General features: G+C 49.6%; 7 protein-coding genes across 7 annotated transcripts; 5 read left to right on the plus strand and 2 right to left on the minus strand.

Moving 5' to 3' along the window:
- Window positions 1-326: 326 nt before the first annotated feature.
- T069G_03788 (SET domain-containing protein) lies at window positions 327-3,815 on the plus strand (the record flags this gene model as incomplete). Its single annotated transcript, XM_056170998.1, has 2 exons — window positions 327-950; window positions 1,032-3,815. 2 exons carry the CDS (start codon window positions 327-329, stop codon window positions 3,813-3,815), a joined length of 3,408 nt encoding a protein of 1,135 aa, XP_056031890.1.
- Window positions 3,816-4,708: 893 nt separating this feature from the next.
- On the plus strand, window positions 4,709-5,531 carry T069G_03789 (b-cell receptor-associated protein 31-like domain-containing protein; the record flags this gene model as incomplete). The annotated part of the gene is made up of 4 exons (XM_056170999.1): window positions 4,709-4,729; window positions 4,796-4,881; window positions 4,942-5,094; window positions 5,150-5,531. 4 exons carry the CDS (start codon window positions 4,709-4,711, stop codon window positions 5,529-5,531), a joined length of 642 nt encoding a protein of 213 aa, XP_056031891.1.
- A 398-nt stretch (window positions 5,532-5,929) lies between these two features.
- T069G_03790 (short chain dehydrogenase domain-containing protein) lies at window positions 5,930-6,758 on the minus strand (the record flags this gene model as incomplete). The annotated part of the gene is made up of 2 exons (XM_056171000.1): window positions 5,930-6,657; window positions 6,731-6,758. 2 exons carry the CDS (start codon window positions 6,756-6,758, stop codon window positions 5,930-5,932), a joined length of 756 nt encoding a protein of 251 aa, XP_056031892.1.
- A 794-nt stretch (window positions 6,759-7,552) lies between these two features.
- On the plus strand, window positions 7,553-8,864 carry T069G_03791 (uncharacterized protein; the record flags this gene model as incomplete). The annotated part of the gene is made up of 3 exons (XM_056171001.1): window positions 7,553-7,823; window positions 7,954-8,086; window positions 8,273-8,864. 3 exons carry the CDS (start codon window positions 7,553-7,555, stop codon window positions 8,862-8,864), a joined length of 996 nt encoding a protein of 331 aa, XP_056031893.1.
- A 121-nt stretch (window positions 8,865-8,985) lies between these two features.
- T069G_03792 (uncharacterized protein) lies at window positions 8,986-10,375 on the minus strand (the record flags this gene model as incomplete). The annotated part of the gene is made up of 6 exons (XM_056171002.1): window positions 8,986-9,111; window positions 9,157-9,578; window positions 9,639-9,809; window positions 9,849-9,969; window positions 10,043-10,151; window positions 10,215-10,375. The coding sequence occupies 6 exons, from the start codon at window positions 10,373-10,375 to the stop codon at window positions 8,986-8,988; spliced, it is 1,110 nt and encodes a 369-aa protein (XP_056031894.1).
- Window positions 10,376-11,127: 752 nt separating this feature from the next.
- On the plus strand, window positions 11,128-13,002 carry T069G_03793 (flavin-binding monooxygenase-like domain-containing protein; the record flags this gene model as incomplete). The annotated part of the gene is made up of 3 exons (XM_056171003.1): window positions 11,128-11,400; window positions 11,464-11,496; window positions 11,554-13,002. The coding sequence occupies 3 exons, from the start codon at window positions 11,128-11,130 to the stop codon at window positions 13,000-13,002; spliced, it is 1,755 nt and encodes a 584-aa protein (XP_056031895.1).
- A 667-nt stretch (window positions 13,003-13,669) lies between these two features.
- On the plus strand, window positions 13,670-15,335 carry T069G_03794 (major facilitator superfamily domain-containing protein; the record flags this gene model as incomplete). The annotated part of the gene is made up of 5 exons (XM_056171004.1): window positions 13,670-13,980; window positions 14,040-14,551; window positions 14,608-14,687; window positions 14,745-14,965; window positions 15,023-15,335. The coding sequence occupies 5 exons, from the start codon at window positions 13,670-13,672 to the stop codon at window positions 15,333-15,335; spliced, it is 1,437 nt and encodes a 478-aa protein (XP_056031896.1).
- Window positions 15,336-16,087: the final 752 nt, after the last annotated feature.

The following is a 16,087-nucleotide window of genomic DNA, read 5'->3' on the forward strand; positions in this document are numbered from 1 at the left end:
GGTCAAATCTCATCCATCCAATTTCACCCAGAAATCTTTCACCCTCAGCCTCACATGAGTACCGCACCACCCATCGCTCACCCGCCTTGATTCTCGTCGTCAATTCAACAGCGTGCTAAGATTTGCTATCTGTTCCTTCGTTCCATTTCATTTTTAACACACTCTCTCGGGGCCTCTCATGCAGACCTTGACCCTTTTGCGCACCTCGGCCGTTCATTTAGACTCGGGTCTGCGGCATCCTTCGCCCGTCTGGCCGAGAACACTGCTGTAACACAGACACAAACAGAAACAGAGCGAATCAGAGATTTGATTTTCGACAGGCAAGGATGATGCCCCACGGAGTACCAGTACCAATATTCGCAGCATCCGAAGATGGCGACCCAAGCCACCTGGGCCGTCTAGACTTGACTAGCGGATCTGGCGTCGCGGTTTCAACCAGAGGTCCCATTAGCCCTCCTCCGTTGTCCAGAACCTGCGCTTCTGCTCCTCCTGCTCCGGCTACCTACATCACACCTGACGTCCACCCCAGCGGTTGGACACCTGTACCTCTTCCTAATCGCGCGTCCATGCCTGTGGCAGATCGCGTCGTTGAACATGCGCCTGTCATGCCAGAGAACCCTGGCGTCGCATCTAGCGCCAGTCCAGCTCGCAACATGCCTCCCCCAATGAACGCAACGCCGTCGCGAGATGGCCACCGCCAGCCAGAAGCAGTACAGACGCCCAAGGCTCAGACGGTTCCTGTAACGGAATGGACCGTCCCGACACTCGCCAAACAGCTCACAGCCTTCAACCAGGAAGTTCGGAGAGACCACGCATCGCTCGTCGCCCACGCCATTGAGTCTGCCAAATGCAGAGAGTGGCGCACGCATCATGGACTGGATCTCTTTCGCGAGCTGGAGACTCATCCTAATCCAGAGCTCAAGGGGAAGCAAATTAAAATCAAATTCAAGGTTAGAACCCATTGCCAACATTTGAAATTTGAAGCTTGAAATTGGACGTTTGAGCATTGAGAATTGACTCCCCCCGCTTAGCACCACAACAAAAACAAAAAGGATCACAAGGATGTTCGCTACAACGTGATTTGCATCAAAACCAACAAGGACGCTGTCCCATCTTACAGATTCCACCATGTGGAAATTAAGAAGAATGTGCTGATGCCAAACACCATGCTGACATTTGTTCCCCATCTGCGCGATCTCGAAGGCTCTGAAGAGGCCAAGTACAACCTTTGGCTTAAAGAATTGGAGGACATTGATCTCAAATCAGGCTTCAAGCCCATGAACCGCGACGAAAAATTTGTCGCAATCATCCAGGCCGAGCGCGCTGCGACTCTTTCGCTCTATTTGGATATGTGGCTTAAGAAGCTCAATATACCACTCTGCAACAAATCCACCCTCATTAGCTACATGGCAAGCCAGGCATCCGATGACGCGATAACTCCACAGCAAAAGACGGATATCATCAGATCCCAAGGCGATGGGAACAGGATGACGCCAGAGGCGCGCAGGGCCGCAGAGATGTTCACCGCTGCATTTCAGCTAGCCTTCAAGGAAAATCAACCGCAGTTGAAGCAGATTGAGCTGCGCAAGGTGCTATTTCTCGACGAGTCTGTCGATAGTGTCATGGACAATAAGCCTGCGGCCAAGGACGTTTCCATCATCCAGCAAGATAGCGAAGATGAGGTTGTCGAGTCCAATCTGGCCACATACTGCATTCTGGGGTGCCTCATCTGCTTCAGTCATTCTTGCGATCACGGCGAATACGACCACCAAAACTGGAAACGCACATTTTCCTTGTCGTCTTGCGCGCCGTTGTCAGATATTTTGAAGAGGAAACGAATAGCGGCAGCAGGCGCTAATATGATTGCTGACGTGCCTTGTCAGCGAAGGTGCTATCGCCTCAAAATCCCCCCTGATCCAAGTGTGACGGTGAAACCATGGACTGAAGACGAGCGCACTCTCTTGCGGTCTTTATATGTCACGACTGATTTCAGCAAAACTACGATGGACCCCATCTGTCTCGCGACCGAATTCTTGAACCGCAATTGCGATGAGGTGTACGCGGAATTTGTGTCCCTCAACATCATCATACCTGAACCGGAACCCACAGAACCCCCTCGTCCGCGACATATTTCATGGTATGACCGTAAGCGAAAGATGCTCCTCGGAGACTGGCAGGACCATACCATCACTCACGAACATCAGCGGCGTGAATTACTTGAACCATGTTCTCACGATGGCCCATGCGCCCCCAAAATATGCTCATGTGTGGATGCTGGGGTTTTGTGCGAAAGGTTCTGCGGCTGCACGGAGGCAAACTGCCTTTACAAGTTCACAGGGTGTGCCTGCCACTCTCAGGGCAAGACGTGTCTTTCTAAACAGAAAGAAAAGCCCTGTATATGCGTGCAGCTCAACCGTGAGTGTGATCCGCAACTGTGCGGTTCATGCGGCGCCTTTGAACGTGCCGATCCTGCCAACGCCGAAGACGAATGGCTGCACTCTACGGGATGCCAAAACTGTGACTTGCAGCGCGGACGACACAAGACTCTCCTTCTCGGACAAAGTCAACTTGAAGGGGTTGGCTACGGACTGTTTACTGCAGAGGATATTGCTCAGGACGAATTCATCGTCGAGTATGTTGGGGAGCTAATCACCCACGACGAGGGGGTCCGTCGTGAAGCAAGGCGTGGCGACGTGTTTGACGAAGACTCCAACATATCATACGTATTTACTCTGCTCGAAAACGAGGGTATCTGGGTTGACGCAGCCATCTACGGCAATCTGAGTCGATACATCAATCACGCTTCGGAACACGACACGCGGGGATGCAACATCACCCCGCGCATTCTCTATGTGAACGGCGAATTCCGAATCAAGTTTACTGCTCTCAGGGATATCAAGGCCGGAGAGGAGCTCTTTTTCAATTACGGAGAGAACTTTCCCAATCTTACCAAGAAACTGCTTGATAACAAGTCTGGAGAGAAGCCGGGCGGGCCAAGAAAGGCTGGTCGGCCAAAGCGTGCCGAAACTGGTGATCGAGTGGCACGCAAAGTACCCAAGATCGAACATAAAAAGGTGGGAAGGCCAAAATCGAAAAAGAAGAAGGAGACGACGGTGAGGACAACTACTACGACAACGACTACAACGACGACTACGCTGATGGAAGCGATGACGGTCTCAGATGAAGATTCCGCGGCGGTCCAGCAAATGATGGAAGAGACTCTTACTCGCAAGCGAAAGCGTCACACGCTGATCGACTCAGAGGAGGAGGAATATCACCCACCTAGCACGAACGCAACGTCATTTGTAGCTGAATCGGGCGTCGACTCCGAAGGAGGGGATCTTCTTGGTTCGAAGCGACTTCGGAAGACAACTAGATCACAGAGAGTCAATCAGCCCGAAACACCAACATCCCAGGCTGCGAAAGGAGAAGAGCCGAAACCTCGAGGCAAACGAGGAGGAGCCCGACCTGGTAGCGGGCGACCTAGAAAGCACCCTCGGATCATCCAAAGGCCAAAAGAACCATCCCAGCCTGTTGAACCTACTCAGCCTGCTCAACCTCTTCAACAGTCTACTCAAGAATCGCAGCTTGGGGCAGATACCAACGCGCCTGCCCCCGTACAGACGCCAGTACCTTTACCCTCAACACCGAAGCAAACCAGGATAAGTCGCGGGCACGAGCCTGAAGATGCCATTGAAATCGAAGACAGCGAAGACCAGGACGACCAGGACGATCAGGATGACCAGGAATCAGCCACGAGGAACAGGACGTCTAGGAATAGACGACTACCGGCGAAATTTAGGGAGGAGGCATAGGCGTAACGGGGTATTTAGGAGCTGTAAAAAGAAAGGAATACTTATAGAACAATTTGCGGGGGGCGATCTGGGTTGCGTATTGAACCAGATAACAAATGAAGCTAGAGCGTTGTTTTGTATGAATTATTAGATAATGTTTATACCTTGACAAAAGAGTTCAAAGAATCATCATACCGTGGCCTCAAACAGCAAACAGGGTGCTGAGTAGGTAAATTACAGGCATGTGAAAACATGTGCTCAATATGACGACGCCAGCCACGAGGTACTTTTACGTGGACGGTTGTAGAAATGTGGCGCAGAGCTGTCTGCCTTGGTCAAAGCCCTGTTTCGGCGACTCAGGCCATGTATATCTTGACTGTGAGCAGCTCCAGGCGCCATTGTGTGTCCTTATCAATTTTGTATATTTACAGCGTTTGATGAGACGAAGCTATCATATGTTAACATCCACGCAAGATATATTTGGCCAATGAGATACTGACATCAGAATTGCTCAAGATTGCCAGCGGCAGTACAGAGCACTTGGACGCTGCTAACATTAAAGCCACATCTCTGTAGCGGGGGCGGGGCGGATCCCAGCCACAAAACAGGAAACGATGACGTGGGTGATTCGACACGCAACGGAGCTGCACAGCTGAGGTACCTGAACCCACACGACAAACTGAACACTTCGCCTGGAATTCGGTTTTTTTCTTCCATCTTCCTCTTCTCTCATCCCGCCTACAAAAGCTGCGAATTGCTTTTGCAAACTTTTCGCATTTCTCTACACCAAACGTCTATCTATCGTCTGCTTCTAACTGTCGAGAGCTGAATTGCCGTTCTCGAGCTTCCCACACTACCCCCGCCGACAAAAACAATCAGAGCTTGCAATTGGAGGCCATTGCCCCGACACCACGATGACGCTCTACTACACTCTTGTATGTTTACGAAGATAGATGAAGAGAGAGAGAGAAGTGTGCTTTGATGGGCTAACGAGGTACAAGGTGTTTGGCCTTCTAATGGCCGAGATGGGCCTATTTATGCTGTTGCTTATTCCCCTCCCGTTCAACATCAAGCGGAGGATCTTTACGTACGATGCCCAACAACGCCCGATATGCTTTTGGAGCACGCGCTGACGAGAGTACCATAGCTTTATTTCCGAGAGCCCATTGATCGCCAAAGTACAGTACTGGATGAAGATTACCTTTGTCTTCATCCTCATCCTCTTCGTCGACAGCCTCAACCGCGTCTACAGGGTGCAGCTTGAGGTTATGGCTGCGCACGAGCAGGGCATTAAGGGAAAGTGAGTGTCCCCTTAGAAACCCGGAAATATTATTTCCTTTCTAACGACTCAATAGCGCTGCCGCTGTCATGGGATCCGAGCGTCTCGAAGTCCAGGCCCGCAAGTTTTACTCTCAGCGCAACATGTACCTCTGCGGCTTCACGCTGTTCCTTTCCTTGATTCTCAACCGCACCTACGTCATGATCCTTGAAGTCATGCGCCTGGAGGACAAGCTAAAGACCTACGAGGGCACCAGCAAGAACACCAAGGAGAGCGAGAAATTGGCTGTCGCCGGCAAGCCCGGCGAGCTTGCTGCTCTCAAGGAGAAGCTCGAGAAGAAGGACCAGGATCTCCAGAACCTCAAGAAGCAGGCTGAGCAGCTCAACAAGGCCTATAATGAGCTCAGCGACAAGTACGCTGCTACTCAGGTTGACGGCGAAAGCCGAAAGAGCAGATAAGCCATGGAATCATGTGCTTTGCAAAAAAATGATGTTTGTGGACGAGGACTGAATCTTTCAGTGACAAACAAATTGATCAAATCCACAAAGAAGTGAAATAAGGTGGAATTACTCCAGCCGATCCATCGGCTCTTCCGGTTTTAGGACACTACTTATTACACTGTTGCGGAAAGCCAAGGAAGAGCAAGGTTATTCGGCTGAGTGGCATAGAGTGACTTGGTATGGGTTGGGATGTGTGTGTTTATCTGGTTTGAAGTCTCCTGACTAACTCTGTATATTACTCGATTCAAATTAACAGCTTTCATTGGGGACTTTTATCTTTTTTTAACATTGGGCCCTCCAAAATCGTGTATCCGGGCGTCTTTTATTTACTGCTATTCAACTACGGAGTTCCTTCCTTACCATGGCCATTCTGCGCCATTGATACTAACAAATTTGCTAGTATCGGCATCTCTCTTCCCCTCAATGATATCTCGACAGCTCTCACCACTCACACTCGGCTCAAGTGCACCTCGTTTCCGTCGTTCCTCGGGCGTGCCCGTCAGCTCTGTAGCCACAAACTCCGGATCAAAGGCAAAAACCTTGACACCGTGGTCCTTCAATTCGAAAGCGTCGCAAGCGGCCAGCATATTGAGAGCCGTCTTGCTCATACGGTACTCAGTACCGCTAAAGCCATAATAAGGGTTTTTGGGGTCCAGCCTGGCCCCGATGGAGCCCAAGCCGCTTGATACATAGACAATGCGCTTCTCCTTGACCCCGTCCTCTGGTTGGACTGTCAAGAGGGGCTTGAACGCCTGTGTCACGGCAAAGGGCGCAATGGTGTTGATCTCGAGCGTGTTTCGGAGGCGGGTCAGAGAATCGGGGCTTTCGTCGACGATGCCGGCGTTGTTGACGAGGATATCCAAGCGGCCTGCCTCTGCCTTGACAGTGGCGGCGGCTTTGGCGATGGACTCGGATGAAGAGACGTCGAGAGGGAGGACGGAGATGGAGCTGCCGCTGCGAGGGTGGAGTTTGGCTGCGGCGGCTTTGCCTTTGGTGATGTCGCGGGAGCCGAGGAAGACGTGGTAGGGGAGGGGGGATTCGACAAGGGCTTTGACGATTTCGTAGCCGATGCCACGGTTGGCGCCTTGTTTTTTACCTAAGTGTTAGTCTTTTTGTTCTTGGAGGGGAGTTTGGGTTGGATGGAGGGATGGGTTTACCGGTAACGAGAACAACGCTTGCAGACATGTTTAATCAAGTATGTAGAGAGTTGATAGGTGTTTATTTTACTTTTTTCTGACTATGCATCTCTCTCTCTCGTATGAAGTCCTCCCTCAACCTTTATATCTACACAATTGTCGCATCCTTCATCACTACCTGTTAATGAAGCCATATTCCCATGCTGTGGTAGAGCGCTCGGCCTCCGGACTTAAGAACGTTTACAAATGCAAAATCCAGCAGCATAACATGAGAACACGAGACATGCCCCCAAACTCTTCGACGTCTGGCAATGATCGGAGATAGAGCCGTGCCCCGTTTCCTGTTCAAGGTGCTTCACGCGAGCCGAACCTTAAGGCCGTATCGTAAAGTCTCCGGAGCGTATTGGCATTTAGATGCGATTTTACCGCTTTGTAATTGAAGCTATGAAGGAGCGGATCTAGGAGGTTTCGATTAAGCGAGGTGCGTGGAACTTGATGTATGCCGATTTGAACTAATTGAAGAGGTTGACAAAAATAAGTAAACAAGATAGCGAGTCATTGTGAGGGCATTATTATGGGTAGTAATAACAATTTTCTTACAGAGAGAATATACATTATACGGTTAAAAGAAACTACCTTCTATATAGTGTAACTCTCTTTTTACTCTTATCAGATCACTGTATTCGTCTACTCTATTAGCATCGTCTATATCAAAAAGTTGGCCGTCATCAGTAGCTACATGATTTTGTCTCTGTTTGAAGACATCCCCGCTATTTCCCTAGCCTGGCGGATATCGATCCTAGGGAGCTGCTAATAAGCACCCAATCTAATCCGCTTTCCAGCATGCTAGCACGATCAGCTCAGCTCCAGCACCAAATGCTTCAGACAACATCGCGTCTCGCCAGGAACCTCGCACCCCGAAATCCGACGCCTCGCTGTCCATTCTCAAGGCATTACCTAATATCCACTCTCCAGAAACCCATTTTCAACACGCTCCGAGATTTCAGTGGCAGAAGAATGAGTTCTTCAAATGTGGTGCCCCACAGCGAAATCACCAAGGAACAGTTCGCGTCTTGTCTAAGTCAATATCCGAGCTTGGTTGAAGCAATTCCCGGTACGTGTGACTTTGTCGTTACTCATTTTTAGAACGAGCACACTCAGTTACGCGTCTGATGTACTTGGCTGCTGTTGAATTGGAAGACACCGTTGAACTAATCAGGGCAAATAACATGCGTGCGCAACAGCCAAAAATGGACAAAAGACACTCTCTGAGCTGGACCAGTACCGCTATGTAGATGCGGTGGACACCTTTAACCTGAAGAAGCCCAAGCGCGAGATGAACCTTGATGATGTCAAATTGCTGGTAGAATGGAAACTGTAAGTTGGCATGTGGTTTCATCGTTGTTCTTGCTTATCTTCCACCACGATCTGCATTCACGCTCAATGACACACTCACACACATGAAACTTCATCACGCGACATAACTTGCCCTTCCCCTTACATCTCACATCCCAAACTACCACATATACATACAAAACTGAAATAAGAACCCCCTCATAATAGACGACATGGCAAATTCCGCCCAACGCTCATGTCCCTCGTCTCCTCCAACCCTCCGTCAGCCTCTCAAACAATCCAGTTCGCAATCAAATTCTACTCGTCTTCCAAAGACATCGGCAGCGGTGTCAGACTCCTATCCGAGCTCAAGGGCGTCGGCCCCGCTACAGCCTCACTGCTCCTCTCCGTCCACGATCCCGAGAGGGTCATATTCTTCTCTGACGAGGCCTTTTACTGGCTGTGCTGCGAGGGGAAGAAGGCGCCCATCAAGTATAACCCCAAAGAGTATCTGGCCTTGCGCACCGAAGCGGAGGCCTTGGCGAAGAGACTCGGCGTATCGGCGATGGATATTGAAAAGGTGGCGTATGTTTTGATGAAAAAACAGGAGACGACGAAAGATTCAAAGACAGTTACTGCAGCTAAGGCCAAGGCACCATTCAAGGAACCGGCGTCCACCTCGTCATCGGCGAAGAAGAGACAGACGGCTTCCGGTGAAGAGAGTGAGAAGAAGGAGAAGAAATCAGACAAGAAAGTCGTGACGAAGGATCAGGCGGAGGATAATGCATCTTTGAGAAGGTCAAAGAGGTTGAGAAAGTAAAGAGGACGATATCGGTCCAACATTGTTTTTTTTTTCAATGTCAAAGAGGCTCATGGATGTGTAGCCTTCCCATTGTATGTATATTAACCATACCTTCTATCATTTTGTGATATTATCTAAACTACGGTAATAAATCAACGACTAATCTTCCTCCACTGATTTCGCCCGCCCTCATCCTATCTAGTCCTTTGTTGACGCCGTCAAATCCGCTCTCTACGCCTAATATGGGAGGCGGCTTGATGAGGCCCTGCTCCAACAACCGTTCCAGCCACAATACAAGTGCTTCACCAACCGAAGGAACTGAATGAAAAATCTTGATCGGGACGGTATGATAGGCAATTCCCTCTGGAGCTGCCTCTTTCGGCAGCCCTGTCAATCCCACAAGATGCGACGTCTGCCTCTTAGATTCTCGAGGCGTGTCTGGAGGCGAAGGAGGGGCTTCGGCGAGCTTCTTTTGGCGGGTGAGGGCGTCGAGCAGAATCGTGGCTGACTCGCGTCCGCGTGTGTCGAGCGCAAAGCGAAGCTGGGTGCCGACGCTGGAGTTGATAATTTCGACTGCTCGGTTGGTGTCGTGGCTGTCGATGAGGAGGTCGGGTCTTTGCGCGGAGCAGCCAGAGATGCGGAGGCCGTGTTTGGCTGTGTCGACGATGGTGATGACTTTGAGACCTGCTAGGCGTGCCAGCTGGACGGTGATGTTGGCTGATGTGGATGATCCTACAAAATGATGAGTTACACATAAATGAGGGACGGATACTTTTCCAGTTGTTTACATACCTCCCCAGACAGCCACCCAGTCTCCTGGAACTGCCCTTTCGGCGTCACTAATGCCTTGCAAGCACTCTGTTCTTACATCCTCCGGTATGCTTTCCGGTGGAACAGAGCGCATGAGCTGAAGTAGGTCTGGACCATCAAGTATAGATGAAAAGTCAACACCCATACATATTCCTAGAGTAATCGCAGCAGCAGAAAAGGCGACGCCCAAACCGGCAGCCTGCTGGAATGAAATGGACGGAGGTATCCTTGCGACATTGTAATCTGAGGAGACGACGTATTCTTGGTAAGCAGCTTTGCGGAGGTCGCGGTAGTCGGTTGATATGGCTAATACCTGTGTAGATGGTTTGTTAGAATGCGCTTGCTTGAGACTTTGTATTCGTTCCTTTTGACTTGGAATATCATACTCTGTCGCCTTCTTTTAGACGAGAGTCTCTCCGGGGAGTTGTTACGATTCGGCCGGCGAGTTCTCGGCCGGCGATATAAGGCAATGTTGCGATGCCAAAGTTAAAGTCTCTATAACACGATGGCACGTGTTAGTGATCTCTGCGCAAACAAATGAAATGGGTATTCTCATACGGTGATTTCCAGTCGATCGGGTTCAACCCTATCGTGTGTGTTCTGATAAGTGTCTCGTCCACCTCTACCAACTCAGGTATCTCATATTCGGAAACTTGATAAGCCTGTCGTGGTCCGTGAAGAAGCAGGACGCTTTGTGCTTTTACAGGCTCTCCCGCCATGATGGAATTTTAGATGGAATTAACACCAAAGACGATGATTTAGATTTAGGAGAAAAGAAAAAAAGAACAGAAGGGGAAAAAAAAGTTGCTTATCAAAACAAATCGTATACTGTAGCATCGGTGCCGAATCCCACGGCTCTCCGCGCCTCCCCGGCTGCATCTCAAATCCAACCCCAGTCGCTCCAGATTTGGCTAACGAGATGCATAAGCAGTCATTCGGCATTATCTCCAGTGAACGATGGAAACAGCTCCCGATAAAGCCGCTTTCGGAGGCTCGTCAGCGCGGGAAAGCCCAGATGGCCTGCCAAGCTACTGTAACGAGGGTGTCACTTTGGCGAGGGGCCTGTTTTGGGCCAGGATTGCGTGATTGCTCACCAACCTTGCTCATGGCCCGGGGGCGTTTTGGGAGTCCACTCGACTGCAGGTCACAACATCGGCTATTGGGATTGCCAAAGTACAAAATGGATGGGAAAATGGGTGAAGTTGAGGGGCGTTTGAGATGATGATGCGAGCGCCATGCATGGTTAATTAGCTGCTAGATCTCTTTGTTTTCCGTTCTTTGATGCTTGACTTACACGCAAGCTAGGAGATAGCACCAAAGGTCAGCAGCGCCCGCGTCACTTTCAGCTGAACTATCCCCTTCGCCTTGATCGGACTATTATCCTCCTAAACGCCTAATTTCAAAAAAGCTTACAAGAGGGTGTTACTAAAAGAACAAAGAAGAGGAAAGGAAAAAGAATACTTCTTGCAGTATGGCGACTGTTGATCTGCCAACTCCCCCGGCTACTGCGCGGGCTTCCCCTAAGCCTGGTGTAGGTGCTAGCTCGACATCCCCGGCCTCAGCTACCATCCCCAAGCCCTATGAAGTTCCAAAAATCAATATTTTGAATCGCTTTATCGATGAACCAAGAGAACTGAATGTGGTAGTCATCGGAGCTGGACTGGCAGGGATTTTGGCCGGCATATTGTTGCCCAAGAAAGTCCCGGGGATTAAACTCACCATATATGAGAAGAATGCAGATGTTGTAAGTGAACACCACAACAGTTCATCGCCATTACAAGATTTACAGCTAATACTTGATTAAAAGGCTGGAACGTGGTTTGAGAACATTTATCCTGGTGTAAGATGTGATGTGCCAGCTCATGTCTATCAGTCGACGTTTGAGCCAAACACACAGTGGACCGAAGAGTTCGCCCAAGGCCCCGAGATTCTCGAGTACTGGAAAGGGCTATCAAGGAAATATGACTTGTACAAGTTCTTGAAGCTCTCTCAGAGGGTCGACGCGCTGGACTGGGATCCGGCTACGTCTCAGTGGCTCATCAATGTCCACGATCTAAAGTCAGATACGTCGCGAGTTGAAAGGGCGGATTTTGTCCTCACAGCTATTGGAAGATTCAATGCCTGGAAACTTCCTAATTACCCTGGCATCAATGATTTCAAAGGTCTCCTACGACACACCTCCAACTGGGACCCGACATTTGATGTCACCGGCAAGAAAGTTGCTGTCATCGGCAACGGAGCCAGTGGCATCCAGCTCGTTGCCAACATCCAGAAGCGAGTCAAGCAGCTGGATCACTATGCCAGAAACAATACTTGGGTAGCAGCCTCTTTCGCTGGCCACGAGACGTCCATTGAACCCAAGGTTATCCCCAAGGAGCTCCGTGAGTCGTTCAAAGACCCGGAGGTGTATCTCAAATACCGCAAAGAGATGGAGCAGACCTACTTCAGAGGCTTCCAGGGTTGGTTGAAGGGCTCTGAGATCAACGACAAAGCAAAAGAGACTTTTACACAGCTTGCGAAGACGCGATTGGCAAGCAAGCCGGAGTTGTTTGAAAAGATCATTCCCGATTTTTCTCCTCACTGCCGTCGACTTACACCAGGACCGGGGTACTTTGAGGCTCTCTCACAACCCAATGTTGAGTACATCCAGACACATATCAAAAGATTCACCGAGACGGGCATCGAGACAGTAGATGGACAGACTCGCGATGTCGACGCCATCTTCTGTGCCACAGGAGCCAACTCTGACATGGCACCTCCTTTCCCCATCCGCTCAGGAGGATCTGATTTGAGCTACGACTGGAGCCATGGAGGCACATACGGCTTCCCCTACGCTTACATGGGAGTTGCCTCACCAGGCTTCCCGAATCTGCTCTTCATTCACGGTCCCAGCGCCTCGGGAAGATCAGGCACAGTGCCGCACAACGTGGAGAACCAGATTACCTTTTTCGCAAAGATCCTTCGCAAGGTTAGTCGTGAAGGCATCAAGAGCATCACACCATCCAGAAAGGCCACCGACGACTTTGTAGCCTACAACGACGCCTTCTTCGAGACCACGGTGCTCTCTGAAAACTGCAGCTCATGGTATAATGGCGGCATCCCAGGAGGCCGAATCCATGGCCTGTGGCCCGGCAGCGCCACGCACCTGACCGTTGTCCAAAAGGATCCACGGTGGGAAGATTGGGAATACGAGTACCTCTCCGATTCGGGCAACCGGTTTGCATGGTATTTCGGAAATGGAAGCACTCGGGTCGAGGCCGATCCACAGTCGGACATCACTCCGTATCTCACTGCCGGCGAGCCTGATTTACGAAGCGTTCACGAGAACTGGTGGGTCATACCGTAGCCTACGGACCTCAGATTGGGAAAAAATCAGATGTCAAAGTTATTTCAAAGTCTTTTTTAATAAAATCCACAAATTCAAGATCTAGATTCTTTTGTAGCTTTTAACCGACGCTTACTCTGGGAGTGGCAAGCCCCCTTGTCTCAGCGCCTATCTCGGTAGCAACTCCATCGAAGATGCCTAGATTCAGTGATAGATCCCCTTCTCAGCTAAGCAATAGCGTAATGCTTCACACGTGGAACCTCGTCTAAGTGCGCCATCGGTTTTTTCGTAGATCTTGTGTAGAGAGTGAATGGTGATTGCTATCTGATGCCCCTCCACGATGACGTGCTGGCAAGCATGCGTTTCGCAAGCCGCAACTAAGGGTCCAGTCCATCGGTAGTGGCAGACCCGATGTCGCAATCAGTCAGCAGATGGGACTGAAGAGATTCGGTAGTCGAGTAAAATCCGGCGGTGTTGAATAATTGTATGATTGGGGGAATGGTTGATATTGAGGAAGATGCCCGGTCTTGGATAGCCTCTTGTGACCGGCTTGTGCTACGTTATTTTACTTTGTCTCAATACCGCTGTTTCTCTTATTATTTCCTAAAAGAGAGAATACTTTACTTCATTGGTCTTGATAAAACGATTTCTCTCATTGCTCCTCTAAAAGAGGTTACTCGTGGTCAAGATGTCGGACAAGGAAGACACTTTCGCGTCTGATGCCGTTGCCTTAGACGCCGCTCCTTTGCCTAAGGCGCAAAGAGTAAAGGTGAAATGGTACAGGTCTACGGCGTATAACATGTTAATCCTTGGACTCTGCAATTTAGCAGCGCCGGGCATCTGGGGAGCCATGAATTCACTTGGAGCTGGTGGAAGTCAGAGTCCTCAGCTTGTGAACGCGGCCAACGCCTTGACATTCTGTCTTATGGTGGTGTCGTGCTACTTCTCAAGTGTCCTGGTTCGTTATATTGGAGTTAAAGGCGCTCTGGCATTTGGAACGTAGGTTTATACTTGATATTCTGTTACTGTTTGTTGCCGTATGCTAAAAGTTTCTCCAGAATGGGATATGCTCCCTACGCAGCTGGCCTCTACACCAACAACAGATTCGGCATTACCTGGCTAGTTATTCTGGGAGCAGCACTCTGTGGAATCTCAGCTGGTGTGTTTTGGGCGGTCGAAGCAGCTATTGCCATTGCCTATCCAGAACCATGGAATCGTGGAAAGTCTCTGGGTTTTTGGTTAACCTTTCGCGTCATGGGCCAGATCATCGGTGGTGCCGTCAACCTGGGCTTGAACAGTAGCAGAAACGAGGCTGGAAAGGTGTCCTACGCTGTCTACCTTGTCTTTATCGCAATCCAAGCGGCTGGCGCTCTAGTTGCTCTGCTACTCAACAGGCCCCAGCACGTCCAGCGCCAAGACGGCAAAAAGGTCCAGCTTTCCATCACAGAGAGCCCCTGGTACGAGATCAAGGCAACTGCAAAAGCCTTTGTGAATCCTCAGTTCCTCTTGATTGTGCTTTGGATTGGGCAGGCCGTGTTTTCGGAAGCCGTATACTTCACTTACCTCTCTTGTAAGTCTCATCGTGGCATCTCATATTCTGGTCGTTTTACTAACTGTTTATTTTAGTGTGGTTCTCTGTCAGAGCTCGAGCTCTTGGATCATTCTTGGGCGGTGTCGTTGCCATCATCATTGGCAACCTTACTGGCGTATGTTGAAACAAATGAAACTAAGGATGAATCTCCGACTAACATGTCTCAACGTAGTGGTGGCTCGATCAAACCAAGGTGTCGTTGAAGGCACGCGCAAGATACACCTTCTGGTTCATCGCCATCACTCAAGGCGCATGGTGGCTTTGGGCCACAGTGATCTCGACGCGATATCGACGCACTCTTCCAACATATGACTGGGAAGATTCTGAATTCGGATCCGGTTTTGGCGTCTACATCTTCCTCACTTTCGGGTTCCAGATCAACTATCTCTTCCTGTAAGTTTAGCATCTACTGTGAGTTCTTCGCTAAGACATGACTGACACCTTTTCTAGCTACTTTATCGTCACCCACATTGCCAAGGACCAGGGCCAGGTTATTCGATATGCCGCTCTTCTACGTGGCACTGAATCCGCTTGGCAAGCCGTCAGCTATGGTCTGACTTCTTTGACGGTTTTTGCTCAGGTCGGTGGAATTTACATGAACTTTGCTTTATGGGCCATTGCCATTGCGCCAGCTTGGCTGGTGGTGAGACGCATTGGCGGCAACAAGGATGGACAATGGGATCGAGAATCAGGTGGATCAAACGAATCTCCTGCAGTCTTGGCTGAGGAGACCTTTACTCCAACAAAAGCCCACGAGGCGTGAGCCGAATCTGTCGATGGCTGGTGAAGGGATAGATTACATCTGGAGTTACGATACCATCATATTAATTAATACCAAAAGTTTTCCCTGTTTAAAGATGCAATGGTACTTCAGCGCTTTAGTGATCTTGTAGAGTTCAAGTGTGATAAAGGATGCAGAGAAGCACCTTTAGCTACAAGAACTTATTACTACTTAGGTAATAGATGCCAGGTTCATTGAGTATCTACTACTGCAGCTACTTTCTGCTACTATCACTATATCCTTTGAGCATCTACTACTCTAGCTATGTTCCAGTAGTGTCTGATATTAGTATTGCTTGTTCTAGATTTTACTTGTGAGAGCGTGCTGTTAGCCGGCTCAAGGTCCAGGAAGACGTGATGAAGCCAAGCCCCGATGTAGGAACAAACAAGTCAGATCATGATGCCATATTGACAAATTATCTTTCTCGACATTTTACCGTATTAGGAAGTCTCTTCAGAGAGAGAAGGCCTGGACGTCCGTTGCGTCGTATGGCATCGATCGTGCGCATGAGCAATCCCACTCCAGCCCACCGGGATTCCGAGAGGCATTAAGCTACCGACTTTAATTTGGAAATAACAGAAATTTGTCTAGCTCATGGATATACTGGCCGGCTGCATACTTCGGGATTGGCCGAAACTGCATGAACTATCAAAGTCCGCATGTGAAAGCAGTCTTATTCGCAGCCGCTACTTGACCTCTGTATCCGTACCATATCCTATTCTAGCAAAATATAC

Source organism: Trichoderma breve, chromosome 2, assembly GCF_028502605.1.
Source record: "Trichoderma breve strain T069 chromosome 2, whole genome shotgun sequence".
NCBI lineage: Eukaryota > Fungi > Ascomycota > Sordariomycetes > Hypocreales > Hypocreaceae > Trichoderma > Trichoderma breve.